Raw genomic sequence first — 20,542 nt, forward strand, 5'->3', positions numbered from 1 at the left:
TTCAAACTTATAGGTATTTGCCAGGAGGAGTTTGCTGGGAAACACTGTGGAAATGGAGCAGTGTTGTGTTCTCTAAGTTTCAGAAAACCATTAGCTCTTTCCAACTGTCAACCTAGAATTCAGAATCATCAAGATGTGGGTAACACACAAAGTGTATGGTTTATATAAAAAAAAAGTCTTACTAGGAAAGTCCTTTCCATCTGGGTAGTAATACTCAGTGAATTCTATATGAATAGCTGGCATTTCTGATGGAAGATAAAGTGACTTTTTGTTGCAAGAGATCAGAGCTTTAGGGGAAGAACGACATTGATCTGCTGTTGAAACCTGTAAAAGATGAAAGATTAACGTCATTAATACATTACATTTTTATGACTCTGTAAGCATTTGTAGCTGCAAGGCACTAGAAATTCCACTGCTCCCAGATGTAGATCCCCAACTATACAAAGTGTGACACTGAGAGATGCCTAGTTGCCTTGTACTAGAAGCAATCTGTCTGGAACAGTTTCACGGGAAAACTACATAGTATTAATGATGCCAGATCCCCTTCCTTCATGCTAGGCAGGATAAATTCATTAAACAAGTGTTAGGTAGTCCTTGTACTGTCATAAGGACAGATTCCAGTACACAGGCCAACTCTCAACATTATACTGCAAGTAAGGTGTTCAGAATGCAACGGGCAAAGATATGGATACTTGGCTATGCCTGAAGGTCTGCTTCACAGGAGAATTAAGACACCATGGAACAGTATTCCTCCATTTCTGCTTTCTTCCATTGTAAATCATGAAACAAGAAAGAGATCACATTTTGGTATAAAGTTGACCTCAAATTTCTTGGAATGTACCCTAGTTTAAAAAACATGTTGTCAAAACAAAGATGAAAGTTCTTCCATCTAACACTTAGTAGGTCAGACTGCTAGTTAGAAATTAGCCACTATTCATCTTGAATATAAGATAATATCCACTTGTATTAGTTTCACTGGAAACAACAAATACATACCACCTTTATAAGCCTGTTTCACTTTCTGTAGCTGTTTTCAAGCTGCAAATATCTCTGTATTAACACATACAACTGTGAGTAATAATAGATCTATTTAGAAAAATAGCTTTTTTGTATATTGTATAGAGATGACAATGTTAAAAATTGAGAATGTATTTGCATAGGGAGGAGGAAGAATTAAGTATTGAATGAGTAGAAGGCAAATGAAAACACCCAACAGTACAAAATGATACTATAAAGCCACTTAAAACCCAGATGTGGGTTTTGTGGCAGAAACTTGTGGCAGAAAGCTGCAACCTCCCACTGTACCAGATGAGATGTGGAAAAAAAAGTACTGAGAACTGGAACAAGAGCAAGTAGAAGGAACAATGACTAGAGGCCCAAACTAAGTATTTTTGTCAGTACTAGAAATTTAGAGTGGATCCTCCTATACCACTATACTATTCTGCCTTAGAGATATACTTCTCTATTACAAATTGCTGCCTATCTGCACTGAAGAGTGCAGACCACAGCCAGAAACTAAAATTCCCAAAGGACACAAATTAAGGAAAAAGAAACAAAACCGAACAAATAACAGGAAGAATGGTTACAGTGTCTACTCAAAAATCACTAGAGAAGTGAGGGGTGAAGGAAAAATGTAAAACTCTCTTAATTTAACATTAAAAAAAAAAATAAAATCCATGTACTTCAAAGAAGATGTCAGTAAAAAAATAATTAATTACGAAATCATATATTAAATCATATATTAAAATGCTGGGTACCCAACATAGAGCAATGAAAAGATGAAAGTCAAAGTGTCAGGGTTTGGGGAACATAAGAATTTGGATGCAAAACATAATTATGATAGGGTTATCATCTAACACAAAGTCAATAAGAAAATACCCACTGATTTCAGTAAAGCAGAAGCAGGCCCATAAAGGTGTTATCTAATAATGAATGGAAAGACTTCTATTAATTTCAATGGGCTTCAGAACTGTCCCTTAAAAAACATAGTTATGTAACAGTCAAGGGCAAAGCAGCCCCAGTTTTAGTAACTTGAAGAAATGTACCTGATATATATTGAAATCTGCAAGTCTAACCACAATAGGACTAGACATCAGTTTGCCCTTTGGTTGTTGGGAAGATACAGAGGAAGCCCTAGATGTTCCTTTCGGTATCTGTTCCTTGCCTGTAGGAAAAAATAGTGATGAAGTGAGTCTTTTTGGAATAGTTTTAATATTTCATGGAATTAGAGCATTAGTGATGCAAACAATGTACCTGTCTGTAGGTTTTGTGGAGATACATCAGGTGGTGATTTGGGAGGGGGATCTGTGACCTGATCCTTCACAGCCTGCTTTAGCAATTCAACATTACTTTTGAATTCATTTAACAATTCTTCGGCCCACCCACTTCTGGCTTTAGTGGCATCACTATAATGCTTCCAGTGACTGCAGCTGTCTCCTGCAAACAAGAGGAATGAGGGAAATATTGACTCAATAGAAAGTTTGCTTCTAACTGATAAAAAGTTTGCACTGTTTCACGATTCGTCTTCAAAATAAAAATCTCATTGCATGCTGTAATTATAGAACAACAGAAGTTGTAACAGATGTTAAAACAGAAGTTATATATTACATATAAACAAGCCTCACTGTTTCACAAATTGACTCAGAAAACATAATATTGCCACCTGCCTTTTAACACCACTAACTAATACTCAAAACATCGAGTCTTTCCAGTCCAGAGAAATATGATGATTTGATTTATTTTATATGAAAGAGCACGCAAAAACAAAACAAACCCCAAAGAAAAACATAACCCAAAACGTTTTAACTGAACAAAACGCGAGAGCAAGTAACAGAACAATGTTACTACACTCAATTTTCCAAACTAATCTTTCCTGACAAAACTTTGTTCTAAAAAGTTCCTGGTCCCTTTTCAGAAACCTATTATTTTTGTCTTGGCTCTCTAGCAACTTTCTAGCACACATGCAAGAAGGCATGCTCAATCAGTGCTGCAGTACACAGCCTTAAACAAACCCAGAAGAAATTGTTTTATTCCTAACATGTTTCTGTTGGTCAAGCACTGAGACAAGATGTCTTCAAACAGTCCCTGTAAAGATGGTTTAGTCTGCTCAATAATAAGGATGGAATACAAATTACTTCTATCAAGTGGTACATCCCTCTTTAAATACTAGAGCATATGAAAGCTTACTTTATTTAGGACTTAATGAGGTTTTGGATACTTATGCTTGGGATGAGTAGATATGGTTGCTGTTAAAACAGGAAAATCCTTTGGGGAAAAGTTGTGATTGCAAGTCAAAGACACATTAAATTCAAGTTCACGAAGATGGAATTCTCAAAAACAAGGCTGAAGAGGGGTCACCTCAAGCATATTCATGTAAACTCTTAAGTAAGTACAGGACAGCAGCATTACAGGGAAAGCTCTCATACTTTTTCTGGGAAGTCAGGATGGGCAGGTAGGTGCCTCTGTGAACCACTTGCAAACTAACACATGCAGTACGAGGACATGTGGCAGCAGGAGCAATTAGAGGTCTGCATGCAGACGCAGGGCTATGATCTCATGGGGTCTGCAGAAACACAGTGAGACTGCACACACTACCAAAAAGCTGCAAAGAATGGACACATGTTGTTTGCACAGCACAGGCCAAGAAGGCAAGGAAGGCAAGTTACCCCTTCTGTGAGAGCAGTGGGAATGTGTGGAGCTCTTGGGATGGATGATCAATCAGCTGAGCACTTAGAGGTTGGGATTAGATGGCAGACCAACATTGATGGTGGTGATAGTTGTGGTGGGGTGTCTGATGAAGACCATCTGATCAGGAAGACAATGAGGTCCTCTTAAGGCAAGCATCATGTTCACAGACCCTGCTTCCCCACAGAAATCTTAACCACCCAATATGTACTCTAGGGACAAAACAGCAGGACATAAATAATTCATACTGTTTCTTAAAGTGGAGCAATGATCACCTCCTAACACAGGTAATCAAGCAGCCAAAGACATGAGATGCTCTGCTGGACTCAATTCTTACAAAAAAGTAAGAGCCATTCAGGGACATCAAGGTCCCTGCAGTGACTATGATATGGTGGAGTAAGGGATTCCAAGGTGAAAGAACAAGGCAAAAAGCTGAATGACAACTCAAGACTTCCAAAGAGAATCCTATGGGATATAAACTTGGCCAGAAGAGGGGTCAAGGAGAGAAGGTCCAAAGGTCCTCCAAACTCAAGAATGGCCCACCATGAAAAACAGGAAATCTAACAAATATGGCAGGAAGCCTGTGAGGATGATCCAGGAGCTCCTGACTAAATTCACACATAAAAAGGAAGTACACAAGATGTGGACGCAGCATCAGCTTACCCAAAAAATACATTGAAGTCTATCTGAAATTGTATCTAATGAGAAGCATTAAGGACTATACAAAAGGCTTCTGTGGATACACCAGCAGCATACAAAAGAATAGGGAAAAATTTGGCTTGCTGCTGAATGGGACAGAGGATCAGGTGACAAAGGAACTAAATTATCTTCAAGGTCCCTTTCAATATAAACCATTCTAGTGATACGGCATGATATATGATGGTATATGATATTTGATATATGATGATACATGACATAGAGAAGGAATGCCTTTTTTTCCTCAGCCTTCACTGTCAAAACTTGCATTCAGAACTCCCAGGTCCTTGAGACCTTTGGAGCAAGATTTCATCTTAGCAGGGAACCATTAACTTAGGAAACATTTGAACAGATCAGACATGTACCAGGCCATGGGATCCTGATAGAGATGCACACAGGTGCTGAAAGAGCTGGCCAATGTCATAGGGAAGACACACTGAATTATCTTTGAAAGGCCATAATTAAATAGTGATAAAGAAAGGTTCCTCAGTATCATTAGGGATTGGAAGGGACCTTTGGAGATCACCTAGTCCAAATCACCCTGCCAGAGCAGGTTCACCTGTGCAGGTTGCACAGGATGGCATCCAGGCAGATATTGAATGCATCTAGAAATGGTGATTCCAGCACCTCTCTGAGCAGCCTGCTCCAATGGTCTGCCACCCTCAAACAAAATAAGTTCCCTCTTGTGTTTAGATAGAACTTCCTAGAGGAAGAGGTTTGTGCCCGTTACCTCATCCTGTCACTAAGCACAACTGAAAAAAGACTGGCCCCATCCTCCTGACACTCACCCTTTAAGCATTGGTAAGATCCCATCCTAGTCCTCTCTTCTCCAGACTAAAAAGACCCAAGTCCCTCAGCCTTTCCTCACAAAAGAGATGTTCTAGTCCCCTAATCATCTTCACATTCTTTTGCTGTACCCTCTCCAGCAGTTCCCTGTCCTTGAAGCAGGGAGTCCAGAACTGGACACAGTACTCCAGATACAGCCTCACCATGGAAGAGTTGAGGGGGAGGATAACCTCCGTCAACCTGCTTCCACACTCATCCTGCAGTGTACCAAGAAGCCATCAGGGCTAAAAGAAAACAAATACCACTCCTGTCTTCAAAAAGGAGCACAAAAAGGAACAACAGGCCAGTCAGCCTCACATCAAAGAAGGCAACGGAGGAAGGCGACAATGCAAATAATTGTGGAAATCAATGCAAAACACATTGACTGGAAAGTGATTTGGAGTGGACATGCATGGATTTATGAGGAGAAATCATGCCTGATGAACTTTACAGGCTTCTCCTATGACAAGAAGCTTGACGGATGAGGTGAGAGCAGTGGTCATTGTTTACTTCAACTTTAGCAAGATTTTTAACACTGTCTATAACATGCTCAGTGAAAAAGGATTAAGTACTGACTAGGTATGATTACTAGGTAATGATGACTGGAAACTGGCTAAAATTTTGGTCCTAAAGGTTTGGGATCAGCAGCATGAAATCCACCTGGAGGCAGTCATCAGTGCTGTACCTCCAGGGCCAACACTGAGACCAGTCTGTCTCCAGTAATAACTTGGATGATGGGACAGAGTGCACCCTTCAACAGCTTTGCAGATGGTACAAAACTAGGAAGAACGGCTGATTCACCAGGTGATTGTGCTGCCACTTAGAGGGACCTTAGAAGGCTAGAAAAGTTACCCGACAGTAACTTCACGGATTTCAGAGGGAATGCAAAGTTCATCACCTGGTGTACAGTCTAGAGGCTGACCAGGTGAAAAACAGCTCTGCAGAAAAAAAGTCTGAGAGAAATTGAACATGAACCAGCAAAGCGTCCTTGATGCAAAGGAAGTCAACAGCACCTTGGGAAAAGCACTGCCAGCAGGTCAAAGGGGGTGATCCTTGTCCTTACTCAACCCTGGCAGAAAAACATCTGGAGTGCTGGGTTCAGTTCCAGGCTTCCCAGTACAAGACAGCCATAGACTTATTGGAGTGAGTCTAGGAAAGGGTCACAAAGATATTTAAGAGATTGAAACACCTATCCTACATGGAAAGGCTGAGATAGCCAGGATTGTTAAGCCTGTGGAAGAGAATGCTCAGAGGGATCTTATCAATGTATAAAAGTGCCTGATAGGGTGAGTAAAGCTGATGGAATCATATTCTTTTTAGTGGTGCCCAGTGAAAGGACAGAAGGCAATAAGAATCAACTGAAACACAAGAAACTCCACTTAAAGATTAAAGAAGTTTTTCTACTGTGAGAGTGATGAAACTGGGACTAGGTTGCCCAGGTAGGCTGTTAGGAGTTGCCATCCTTGAAACTGTTCAAAACCTAACTGAACATAATCCTGTGAAGGTGACTTCAATTGACACCTTTAATAACAAGGAGTTGGACTAGGTGACCTTCAGAATTGCTCTCTATCCTCAGCTATTTTACAGTTTTACATACGGAGATATCATTGTCATATTTATCTGTGTAAAGTGAAGAGACTGGCCAAACTGTAACAGAAAAATAGTACTTCAGTGGAGGTGGCACTGATGTTGCTACTATCTGAATTTATTGCTGGTTGCCCGGGAAGAAAATGTTTCCCAGTTTCATGTATTGTCTTAATATATCAGCTTGATCAAGAATTTCCTCTACTGAGAAATATCCTGCACGATGGCCAAGCACCAAGCTTTCTTTAATCACCATCCAGCAATGCATCAGCTGCACAGAGAGAGGACCTGGACAAAAGCTTCTTTGAGAGCAGGTCTGGTTGGACTAGACGGATTGCTCTACAGACAGATTTACAACATGCCAAACCAGTCTGGCTTATGTTAGGGTTACCAGAGTCAATGGACACACAGTCTGCTTCATTTTTCTTAAGTACTATGAAAGGCTATTGTTGGTTGTTCAATAGATTAGAAACTTAGCCTATGGCAACTACATGCAGACTAACCTTAGGAGTCTTTATGAGTGGGGTCTGTTACAAGAACAAATAAACAAAAAACCCTCATAAGAACCCAATTTGTAAAGATAAATAATTGTTCAGGGCTTTTTCCAGAAGCACTAATTGCAGTCTCCAAGAACACTATATCGAAAGAGCTATTTTAAAATATTCCATACATGTTAAACTCCTCTAACTTAAGGTCCCACTTTTTATGGGAAAGGAAACCAACATCATAAATTTCAAACCATACTGGGCTAATCAACAGCAAAGAAACAATACTGATAAACTTAAGCATATTCTTTTCTGTGGCTGTGTATGTTTATTTGACTTACACTAAGTTACATTTTTTAAGGTGCAAAAACTTTACTTGCCACTTATGAAAGAAACAGATTGATGTTACATGATTCCACCTGAAACTAAGAGTGACAAGGATGGGAGTAGAGTTAATTTGTTTCCCTAATGTATGTGAATAATCACTCCTAAGTAACAGGTCTGTGTTAGTAAAAAGCAAAACAAAGCACAAATAATCTCCCCTACCAACAAAAAGCTCCTTCATTGTATTGGATTGCCTTAGATCTCAAATTCAACACCAAGCTTATTTTGTCTTCTCTAAATATTTTAGATTTCTGAAGCACATATTTACTGGGAATGCTTTGTAAAAAATGCTTTTTTGGAAATTGCTCATCTCCATTTAATAACAGTTCTTTAATAAAAGGCTACACAAATGAACTTCTACACACTGAGATTCCTCTTTAGCAAAATAAACCAAAATATTGCCTGGAAATGGGCATAAAATGATTGACTTCTTTATGGGAAAAAAAAAAAAAAAAACCAAAAAAAAAACCCTAGCAGATTTGACTCTTGCAAATATCCAATTAGTAAATTTTCAGTCTGCTGTACTGTCCTCCCCTGTCAACAGAGAATTATTTTCAGGTAAGAAAGGTAAATAACATTTTGTGAATGAAAGTAAACAGTGAAAAGTGTCTGGGCCATTGACAGAAATTAAATTGATTCGCAGGTTATAGCCTTTGTTGCTTCTTTTTGCATATAGAAGGAAATAAAAAATTGTGTATTACAAATGCTTTGAGCCTTATTATCCAAGCCCTGTACATACACACACACAAGTTTTTTTAGAATTTAGCCAACATAGTTACATTCATGGGTAATTCACAGAATGCTCACTTACATACCTGCTTTGTGAAATGGGTAATAGTCCACTGTTAAATAGCTGAAGGAAAGCTGCATGGCCCCTCCTGTAACACGTCTGTTTGAGTCTGTAACATAAAACAATGCTCAGTTCTGCAGACCTTGTATTTAGCATTTTAGGTCTCATGCTGGTACATTCCTTTAAGCACCTAACAGCTACTTCTTCCTCCCTTTTTACTAGCCCTCCTTACAACCTCAAAATTTTCACTTGGGTGGTCTTCACTGGTTTCCAATGATCAGCTTGGTAACTCCGAGCTCTGCACTTGATCACTAGTAACACATTCCGTACCATTTTAAATGTTACTAAAAAGGTAACAATTTGTATGCACATTACAGTTTTTCTGAAACAAAAACTTTTTACACAGAATCCATGGTTGTGATTCAAAGTTAATATTTAATTTCAAGAGTACTGTAAAAGGAATTTATTGTTTTATTTATTCTATTTCAATGAAGAGGTCTTCTAAGAGTCCTCCATTCTGATTTATCCACTGCTAAATTTACACTTTGTGGCCAAAAATAAAGGATCATGAATGAGATCTTGATCTCCCAAGAATGATAAACTCCAACTGCAGCAGATATATTGGATGTAAGGAAATAGGTCTCTAGCCAGTCAATCTCCTGCTCTGCAGGTATCTTCCCTAATCAGGGAAATATATTCACTAAAACCAAAGTTTTTCACACTCTTTTGTTCAGCAGACCGTGTACACCTCTATAATTTTTTTTCAGTGACTAGCCAGTTCATTGGATATACACTGATCCATCATTCTCTTCCAATCCTCTTAAAAGACATTAAAGAAGTGTAATTTATCTTCTTTTTTTCTGATTACCAATATGACACATTGCAATAGCCTTTCATTTAAAAAAGTATGATGATTACACACAAAATTATTATTTCATAATTTCAATTTGCTGGAAAGCATACCAAATTCTCTAAATTAATAGCAGAAAGCTGAATACTAATTGGTCTGTATTTTATAAAAAGTATCACAGAAGTAGATTGTACAACAACCCTTTCAAGCCACATAAACATTGGTGCTGCATTCTTGATAACCCACTTAACTTGTAATGTACAAGAAAAAACAGCAGTAACAATGAGACTGGACTGAATCTGTTTCTAGAAGACAGATAAAGCATTAAAACTACTAACAGTATTAAAAATTTTTACTGCATTTATTCTAGAATAATTACATTTAATAATGATAAGTTGTTCTGACAGAGACATCTAGCTAATTTTAAATGTGTCTACAGTCACTAGAAGACTCTGGATTAACAATGCTGTACTCCTCAAAATGTTTCCTAAAGACAAAGATCAAAAGTTAGTATGCTAACTTCTATGAAAAAAAAAAAAAAGTACCTTTTTCTTTAGAATGGATGTCATCACATATATGTAGGTCCAAATGAGAAATTACTAAGTGATGAGAAGTTTCTTTAACATCATAATCATTAAACAATTTAACTATTGCATCATTTTGATCAGGTGCTGCCACAGCCTGGTGTGCTTTCACCTGCTGGGAGCTAGGTGCAGGGGCAGAGCTCTGAAAAAAAACAGTCATATTGATTTATAAAGGTTACCCCTTCTTTCAAGTATCCTACTTATTCAAAACAGATCTTTCAAGTAAGGAAAAATCTGCACCATGTTCACCTTGGATCATTACTGAGACTTACAAATGCTATTTTAGAATAAAACTGAGTTCAACTTATCTCTACGTGTCACGAAGACACAATGCCAGTTCATCGCCCATTCTCCCTTTTGCCCTTCTTCTTTACTCCTTGCAGTATCGGTATTTTTCTAACTTTGCTGGAAGCTGTTCAGGGAACTAAACCAGCAGAAAACAATCCATTTTTTGTTGGGCTTGTTTCTTCTAGTTTAGTTCCCCAAATTGCATCACAATAGGATCAACTGTGAGCCAGTGCCAGTACCAACAAATTGATGAGATGCAAATATAGGGAATTGAAAAACAAGAACCTGGTTGCTCAGTAACAATTAGGTTACTGAAGCTAACAATCAAATCAGATGGTAAGGCATCAGGATCATCACAATAACTGAACTCTCAGTTACAGTACACTAGCTTTATTGGTAGAGATTTTACACAAGAGGCTTTACTCAATACACAAAACCTTGTAAAATAAAATCTCTTTTATACTACTGTGATTCATTCCCAATGTAATTTTAGATGTAGAGTAACTGAGCAACATTTTCTAAAATAAATTAACACAACTAACCACACTGTAATTAACACAACTAACCACACTGTGTTGTATTTTCGAACAGCTACTCATTCTAATGTTACAGTAAGATGATCAAGTTCCATACCTGTGATGTTTCAGAAGCCAAACTTTTTCTCTGTTCTGTTGATTTCTCTATGGCTTCACTAAGAGATTTGGCATACTGCACCATGGCTTTCAACTGGGAATCAGTCAAAACCCATAGCAAATCATCCAGAATCAGAACCAGCTTTGATGCCACTACATTGCAATCTTTTAACTGTAGAATAAAAATTTTAACAGGTCAAAATGATTCCATTCAATACTTACGTTTATCATATGAAATACAAGAAAAAAAAAAAAAAGTTTAATGCAAACCCACACTTCCCAAAAAGAAATTTTTTTTTCCATATGAAGAGAATCAGAATCATGAAGGTTGGCAAATACCTTTAAGATCATTGAGTCCAATCATAGTAACAAACACATCTTTTATTTTAAATTGCATTCCTCTCATTAACTAAAAATTGCTCAAGATACACTATACTTGTGCCTCACTTGGTGTTTGTTTGGCATGCACTGGATACTAAACTAATGCATTTCTCTAAATATAAGTAATCTAAATATTGCCTGAGTCTAGAGAGGTAAGGCAACAGGCATCATCATCATAAATAAAGCTTTGCAGGTCAAAAAATTTCTTTAGTAGGACCCGTGTAATTTCTTCTGTAAATTCTGTCTGCAATATTTCTTGTAAACTATAGTCTTACTGATCATATGCTGTTAAAATGTAGTTAAGGGAATTCTACATTTTATATGACCTACATCTAAAACCTTTGCTATGTGCATGTATGCACTAAGACCATGAATTATAAATTAATTTGTAAAATAATACAAGATTTCAAACTTCTCAAGTTTACCCGTCTTTTAAGTGTGACCCTGATTTTTGATTGGTTGGTAATCAGTCGAACTGGAGCACTCAGGATTTCATGCTTAGAACTTTGGATTGCATCTGCTTCTATTCTGATCATCTGCCAGTTGATTTCTTTAAAAGTCAAAACCTTTAAGGAGAGAGAAAAAAAGAAAAAACTTCATGCAATATAACCATTTACTTGTGCCTAAGCATGTGCAACTGTGCATGGGTATGCATACAGCTGTACATATATACACAGACACACTCACATATGCCCTTCATGCAGACCTATATGAACAGAAACACAGCTCACTTGTGTTAAAGCCCTGATCTTTTTTTCTACCTCCAGAATGTCACAGAAATGTTGTGACAGTTCCAAGAAGTATCCTATTTCCTAGGATATAGGAAAAGAGTGGGGAAGGAAGCAAAGCTACAGGATGGGCAAGATTTTTGGAGTGTTTTATATGAACAAAAAGAGCAAGTCAAACACTGAGAGCATTGTATAACATGTAGACCTCACAAGTTTTGAATCCATTACATACATTTTTAGAAGACACAAAGAAGAAGCAAATGTTAGAATAATTACATGAGCAGGAAATACAGCTGCTCCTATACTATTTTATCAAATCAAATGTGGGAAAAGAGTGACTGTCAGCAGCAACATCATGGAGAACATAAAATAAACAGGACATAAGGAGAAAAAAAAATTATTTATAGTTTCACTAAAACTCCTTCCTATATTAGTTTCCAAAGAAAAAAGATTAGCCATGAGGAAAGTGGAAAAGGGAAGAGTTTGTTTGGTATGTGTATTATTTTCCATCTGTCATTCTCTTATCAATTTGAAAACTGTACAGCTTTTGCCTTGGGAATATAAGCACTTGTGTAAAATATACCTAATGTGCTTGGGAAATTAACACTATGGAAAGACAGTACAGAAAAGCAGAGTACCTACCATCCTTATCCAGGAGATGGAGCATGAATGAAAGCTTTTAAAAAATTCTAAGGAGGTTCCTCATTACCTTAAGAGTGTAGCTAGAGTTCAAACCTAAAAGCTTACTCCCTCAAAATGTAGTTTAGCGTAAGTTATCTTTATAGTACAGTGTTAGCTTTGTTTGTTTACTCTCTAATGCAATTTACTGTTAACAAATAATTTGCTACATTTCCTAGAAATCTGTCCTTCCAGAATTCAATGCACTAAAAAGGAATATACCCTCAGGGAAAGTTCTGTTGCATATGGAGAGACTATTCAGAATCAGATTCTTCTTTAAAATGCACAAAATTAAAAAAAAAATACTAAACACACACACACATACATATATATATATACATACATACACCAAATTCCATCTACTTTAACTTTTCCTCTTTAGGCTTCATTAGCACATGAGCATTAGCCTGCAAAGAAGCTGCAGGAAAGGCAAACTGGCAGAAAAAGAGTTTTGAACTTATTTTTATGGTATTTTCAATTACAAAATTCTCTTGGAATTTCTTTACCTAGAAAAAAGCAACTACCAAACTCCTCAACTCTGAGCAAACCCTGTTTGCTCTGGAAAAACTGGTTCCAAATAAACACACATGTCCAAAATCTGAAATATGCTTTTATCCAAGGCTAGATGCATGCTAAAGTAAGTCTTCCTAAATACAGCATAAATATATTTAAAATCAGTCTTGCACTCAGTATACATTCCACTTTGGCTACACAGGAGAAACCAAATGACTAGTGTACACCAGTCTAGAACTTCTATGTTAATTTTCTTGGACAGCAGCAAAATACGTACTATACCATTATTACCTTTTTTGCTATACGTAGGATTTAATTGTTGGAAGAAAGAAATGTTTAGTAAAACTCCTGTGCAAGAATTAAAACTCAGAATTGCTTGAAGAAAATAAATCCTTACCAGGCAAACCTTTACAAGCAAATAAATAACCAGTTAAAGCTCTAAAAACAATAATAAAAATCAGCGTAACATCCTATCCTTCCATGTTTAATGTACCATCCACTTTACTTTCAGTACCCTTATAAATTTGTTCTATGGTCACTGGCTTGGAGAATCTAAGAGGAGAACATTACAACTGCTTGCCCCTGTCTTTGCACTTCCCACTTTGGCCACTGTTAGAGAAGTAACATTTATTTGAGTGATCAATCCACTGCTTTTATATCCTTGTGTTCCTAGAGGAGAGCTGAAATTACTGAGGACCAAATGTCTCCATTTCCAGTGATGGCCTCTTCCCTAGACTCTCTAAGGCTGCAATTGAACTTCCTCCTCTTTTGCCATAAAAACAAGGAAAAAACTTAGTAGAAGATAGTATTTACCTCACCACGCTGAGCTTCTTGTATTCTTGTAAATCTGAGGTCAGTATGTTCCCAGTTTGCATTTACACTATATATTCTTAGCTGGGAAAGTTCAAATGAAGCATTAAAGGCTTTTGCACCAATCCTTATTATAATGGAGTTCACAGAAACCGAAATTCCTTCTACCACTTTTTCAGCAAAGCCATACTCACTAAAAAGTGAAATGTCAACACATTAAATACACACTTAATGAAAGGGCACAAAATTAAACTTACTGAAAAGCTGAAATATAACACAAAATAAGCCATAAAATAAGTTTCTAATGTATTCTCCATTTATGAATTATGTTAAATATACCTGATCTAGTTCACAACAGTTTCTTCTCCACCCTAATCTCAGAATAATAATACCAGGAAATACTTCAGATCAAGATATATCTTCATGAAGTGTGACAGTTAATGCAATTCTCCATGATACACATTTTATACATAGAGACACACAAATATAGAAAAAGAAAAAAATACATTATACATGCATAAAAATAACAGTCTACAGCACTAAGCAGAAATCTTATTCTTTATGCATACATAAGGAGTACTTGACAATTCAAATCTGGTTAGTATTTTTTGCTCTAAGTTATTCTACCTATTAAACTAGTATCTTTCATATACGCAAAAAAGTATGAAGTACTTGCTTTGTTTTGTTCTGTAAAAGAAAGCCATTCTAAATGGTGGCTACATTTCTACACCAAACGAACATAAATTCCAGTATTAAAAAGATAAAGCAGTTGAATTTCATATTTTAATAAAAATCTTACGCATTCTGACTTAAGTATTCCTTGCTAAAAGAAAAGGAATACTCAATATTTTTTTCTTAAGAAATGGAAATGGCATATGCTTCTGGAAATTTGCAGGGATCAAACAGTTTTATAGTAACTGAAAATGAGTATTTTAAACTTTTTTGGCTCAACTATATGTAAGCGTTGTCTCTGACCTCTGTCCAGATGCAGTTGCTATAGGAGAGGGTCCATTAGGGGCACGTGGCTCTTCACATGTACTCATTTCCATTACAACTTTATCCAAGGTCTTGAGAAACACAGCAAAGTGAAATATGTGAAACATAAGAGGTAACAAAGTAAATATACATAAAATATTTCTTACCGAGACAATTTTCCCATAAACTTCCATAAAGCACCAGAATTATATTTTTTCTCCATATGAATTTTCAAATTTTGTGAATTCTTTCAGACCTTCCCAGTCAAATACTGGGTTACAGAATTCTTGATCCCTCACTATTATTTATGTATTGCACACATTTTCAAAATTTGCATTTCAAAAAGGGCACAATTTAGTGTGAAGTCATCTGGGTTTTCTTCCTATATGGTTGCTCTTTCAATAAACTACCTAATACACAAACGAGTGTGTACACATTCTGTGTATGTATAGGAATGTTCAGTAGAGCTAGTAAAGCAAGTAATTTCTAAAAAGATACATTCTTTATAACATGCAACACATCATGCCATAGTAAAACTGTATGCTGTTATTGTAGTCTTTATACTTGAGGTGGGACACTTAAAAAAGAAATTGTGAAATAAGGAAATGAGATACCGAAATCCTATTTACAATGAAAGGTAAATTTAAGTAACAGAACAGTAACACATAAGTAATGCATCTTAATAGAGGTAAGAAGAATGGGAACAAACCAAATGCAAAACATTAATCTCAGCAGTTGAATAAATGCGAGGACCTCTTAATTTTGTTTACAATGTTTATGACCTGAATTTATCAAACAACCTGGGAAAGGCTCTTAATTCTAAAGATTATAGTTCTGAAATCTTATTCCATTGGAAGCTTATTGAAAACACAACAGTTAATATTACAGCCTTGTCTAGTTCTGACCTTACACCACCCCTTCAGAATTCTTCCATTTACCCTTACCCCCTCTTAGGGGTAAGGCCTAAAAGGCTTTGTCTGCATTTTTAGATATTTCTCAATTCAACTTGGCCTACCTGCTGGACTTTATTAACATATTGCATGAATTGTGCCTGTCATTACAATCCACTTGCTCCACAAACATTTTTGTGTGCTACTTTTATCCATGAAATGCCCTGACTACTACCTATAAATTCATAAACTCTCTATTCTGGATTTACTTATACTTCACTACACTGTGATGCTTCAAGTGTTAGCTGTTGACAGTAAATCCAGACATTTCTGGAGTATTTTCTCAGCTGTCTCAATGATTAACTTCCCTTGCAAAACAACAACAGAAGGGAAAATAACAAACAAGAAATTGCCTTAATTTAGAGATGCCAGGGAGGAGGGGGAAGCCAAGATTTCTCCTGGTTATCCTGACATTTTTGCATGTTTGACCTCTCTTTTACAGTTTCTGATAATATCTTTGAAACGATTTTCTTTTCAATACATGGCTAGTACTAAGAACAGTAGAGCAGTGATTTAAGGAATTTACAAAATATAAGTAGGAGTTGACAAAAGATACCTGGATGTAGATGTCTGTTGATTTCTTAATAACAACTACTATACTTTGATAGAAGTAAAACTGCTGCATAGCATCCTTGGATCTCCAAGCACTCCTCAAATTATATTATTTATCATATAGAAACAGGAGTTTATTATGAGCAAAAGTAGCTTAGCATTTGCCACTATATTAATGGACAGATTTTCTCAAAGGGCAACTCACCTCAATGTACCTTTGGCTAGACAAGTGGGTTTTAGTTACCTCCTAAGCCATGCAAATAGAGCATGCTGTTCCAATTTAATCAAACTCTCAGTAGCAAAGATTTTCCCACCAAAATGGTGGAATATCAGTGAAGTAATAAAGGGCTGAAGTTGGACATTTAGACCACTGAATTCTCCTTTCTTTATAAGTCAAGCAGGCTGTTGTACATTCTGCCACTGAAGAGTGAACTTTCATTATCAATTTCCATTTAATGCATTTGTTCAAGGAAAGCTTTATGTAAAAAAGGTGACCTTGAAAGTTATCTTAGCCTCAAACATCACTCATATAACTTCAATATGAGCAAAGCAAATAATCAGGCCTTGCTACTGTAGGTCAAACTGTGTAATCTTTAAGAATAGCACAGCTTAAACTGATTACCTAGTTTGGCAGTTTCATTTTACAGTCAAGAGGTTGAATCATCCCACCTCAGCATTACTACACTTTAAGCTCTGTGTGTCAGGAAGAAGCTGCACAAGCATTGGTACGTTACAACTGGGTCACCAGCAAATGCATTAAGTATTTAAAGCAACATGTTTTTTCCAAGGCTGACTCAGAACTAAGAAATTACAAGCACGTTCAGGAACTCACTGCAATTCTGTGAAGCAGGACAGTTAAGGGATATTAATTCCTAATTAAACACAATTAAGAAAGTTTAGCCATCACCAAATAAATCACCACTGGTGCTACCCGTAAAAGCAATTTTACTGTAAAATCAGTAACAAAATTAAATAAATGCAAGAGTTAGTATTACTTCTGATTGTTGTTGAGTCCTGTTTACACATTTTCCATTCTATTTATATCCAGACTGACATTCTAGGCTGTCACAGAAAGCCTGTAAATGTTACGTGCATCAAGCCTGCTATAGCTGCAATCACTGGGTAGAGTACAGATGCAGAACAGAAAAATCCTCAGGAAAGATAGCTCAAAAAAAAAAAAAAAAAAAAGAAGAGGCAAGAACTTGTAAAAGGTTTAGTTGAACAAATAATTACCCTTCAGGTGAACCCAAATTAAGATGTAATGACTTAAGAACTTACGAGAAATTAGCTAGCAGTCAAACATTATAATGCCCGAAATAATGCCCAAACCCAGAGATTAAAAAAAGAATAAAACAGAACATGCCAACAAAAACATTAAGGCATTTTGAGGACACTCAGTAAAGGTCAGTGATTTCTAGAGTCAAGTCAAGAGAACAATATAAATATTTCAGATAAATTCTGCTACACAGAGTATATTAGGATCTGATCTCAAAACTCACCAAAGAAATAGGATGTGTTTTCAGTTTTGTCCATGGTATCTGCAAGAGAAAACACTGTTCTAATGCAAAGTAAATGTTAAACTACTGCAATCTAGAGCATTTCTTCAGAATACAAATCATATTTGTAACTTCTGAACTCAAAATAATTACTTCCAAAATATCATGTTTATCTGAAAATACTATATAGTAGACTTGTGCACACTATTTTATGCTTAGATTATCAGCGAACAGAAAAGAGAGGAGCAAAATAGAATCTGTCTCCTTAATACTGAGTTGTCATGTATCAGAAAAACCAACACTGTATTCCACATTCTTTCCTTTAAATGGGAAGAAAATCCACATTTGCCCTGTCAGCCTGCAACTAATTGGATGCCTGCTGCAAAGCATCATGTTCACTGCATTCAGAAAAATTAGGACAATCTTCCATTAGGGAAAAAAAAAAAAAAAAAAAAAGACTGAAGAGCTGCCCGAGTTTGACTAGATCATAAGTTCCATCAAAAACAAACTCCAATTTCATTTCTTACCGTATTAGTATAATGCAAGAGTGATTATATATGATTCAATTCTTAGGAGCCACAATGACCAAAAAAGTGACACCTACTACATCTAGAAGGTTTCCATATTTCCCACAGAGACCAGAACACCTTGCAAAGATATTTTTGGAAATAGGAAAGGTACAAGAGGGAAAGCAATAGAAAGAGAGGAGCAAGGAGAACAAATAACACATTAAAAAAAAAGTATAAAGATAATATTTTAAAAATTGCAGTAAAATAATAACCACGGAGAAATGTAAGCTTTTATCTCTACCCCTATTTCAAAAAATGCAGGAAGAAATATTTTGGTTTTTAAATCTGCTTATTTTCACCATTTCTGTTATCACTTGAGACACAAAAATTCGTATGGTCTTTGTTTTTCTCTAAAATTTTATCAAGTAGGGAAAAAAGAAAGATTTGGCTAATTACCCTTCTGGCACAATAAAATACTCACTCGAATGGATGCTTTATTACAAAAGACCTTGTTTATAGCAAGCCATGTTGGAAGATCCAGCATGTTCTGAAGCACCTCTTGATCCAGCTCTAAATTGGTCAGCTGACCTTCCCCCTTTAATGTGCTCAGGTTGATCTTGTCAGGTGACAGATTTTTGGTGAACCTAGGAAAAAACACGCACCTTAAGTAAGTGTGAATAAAGCCAGAGCTGTCCCACATATAGCTGACAATTTAACTTAAAGGAAAGGTCTGGGTGTGAGCAAATAATCATAGGTTCTTAGGTAAAATTTCACCCTGAAAAGAAATTGTACCACGGAATTACTTTGTCCCTCTAAATTTTTGCATCTCATTAACTCAATTTAAAAAATGAAACAAAACAGATTCCATAAACAAAATTCAATATATAATGATGTATCTTTTACTTTGTCTTCCAACCAGAATAATGAATCCTTGATTCAAACAATTTACCTATTTATTTTATCCTATTTATTTTATACCATGCAAGGCAGAAGTTGAATCCATGTCTCTCTCCCTTATTTTTTCAAAGGGAGACACAAAAAAAACAACCCAAAATCTTTACAGCTTACACAGTCATTGTTAGAGCAAGCAGGGGTGGCTTAGAATTCACTCAGGAGTAGCAAAAAGGTACTCCTTACAAATAGTGCCTTTGTATATATATTTACTGTTAAAAACTTTAAAGGAAAAGATTTAAAATATTCATTAGGTTTAACCATAGAATTTAACAGCAAAATTTAGAAATAGACATTCACAAGTAGCAGGACGATGTATTAAAAATGCTGTATGAAAACTTGAAAGGTCAATCTGATGTACGAGACCAAAAAAACAGAACTATTTAAAGACTGTATATGCAATAAATTTCATTATACATAAAGGGCACCATGATTTGCTGATAAAAGAGGATTTTATAGTCACAATTTATGTGACTGTGTCAAATGGTTCACATCCTTGATGGGGATGATAAAAATCATAGGTACTCCATCCTCAAATCAACACCTGTAACATAGTACTGGCCATAAGCTGAATAATGGGCTATACCTAACCGACTTGCATTCTTCTTTCAAAAACTCTCTTTCTCTTATGAATTTGGCTTAATTTTCTAAGATTAGGGAGTAGAAAATACTACTGTTTGCATTATGCTCTGTTACTATTCCTACCAAAATCTCCCTATGTTGCTATTTCGCAAGCAGAGAGCGAAGGGGTTTGTCTGTCTGCCAGGATGGAACGCTGCTCTGAAGCAACGCCTCAGGACACTTCCTTCCCATTTATCCAATTTCCAACCAAACTAAGAGGTCCTTTTAAAGTCAGATGCTCAGAGGCAGACTGGTGGAAGAGAAGAAAGCTGGAAAGCTTTTCCTCATAAGTTTCCAAGTGTGGCTTGAAACATGGCAGGCATTTTCACAGTCCACCTGCTTTACTACATTCCTGTGATGGTAAGCTTTGGAAATGCATTCACCTAGCCTGACAAAAGGCAAACTTTCATTCTAGCACTCCTATGAAACATTCATCCACACATCATAACTTAAGGGAGTTTCATACCCCATCAGTTTAATCATGAAGAGATACTCTCATGATTTATTCATACCCCATCAGTTTAATCATGAAGAGGTACTCTCAAAGATCAAGCTATCTGGGTGTGGAGGTACACA

At 36.4% G+C, this 20,542-nt stretch overlaps 1 protein-coding gene across 4 annotated transcripts in view; it reads right to left on the bottom strand.

The window, feature by feature from the left end:
• BLTP3B (bridge-like lipid transfer protein family member 3B) overlaps window positions 1-20,542 on the bottom strand; it is a 57,512-nt gene that overhangs the window by 21,545 nt on the left and 15,425 nt on the right. For all 4 annotated transcript variants that reach the window (XM_071767216.1, XM_071767219.1, XM_071767225.1 and 1 more), the window contains 11 exons: window positions 18,876-19,038; window positions 17,889-17,927; window positions 14,888-14,979; window positions 13,916-14,105; window positions 11,609-11,749; window positions 10,804-10,974; window positions 9,844-10,024; window positions 8,474-8,557; window positions 2,254-2,436; window positions 2,046-2,164; window positions 183-324 (listed from right to left, as the gene is read on the bottom strand). In XM_071767216.1, coding sequence (XP_071623317.1) covers window positions 183-324; window positions 2,046-2,164; window positions 2,254-2,436; window positions 8,474-8,557; window positions 9,844-10,024; window positions 10,804-10,974; window positions 11,609-11,749; window positions 13,916-14,105; window positions 14,888-14,979; window positions 17,889-17,927; window positions 18,876-19,038 — 1,505 coding nt within the window. The remainder of the gene's footprint in view (window positions 1-182; window positions 325-2,045; window positions 2,165-2,253; window positions 2,437-8,473; window positions 8,558-9,843; window positions 10,025-10,803; window positions 10,975-11,608; window positions 11,750-13,915; window positions 14,106-14,887; window positions 14,980-17,888; window positions 17,928-18,875; window positions 19,039-20,542) is intronic.

Source organism: Heliangelus exortis, chromosome 1, assembly GCF_036169615.1.
Source record: "Heliangelus exortis chromosome 1, bHelExo1.hap1, whole genome shotgun sequence".
Classification (NCBI taxonomy): Eukaryota; Metazoa; Chordata; class Aves; order Apodiformes; family Trochilidae; genus Heliangelus; species Heliangelus exortis.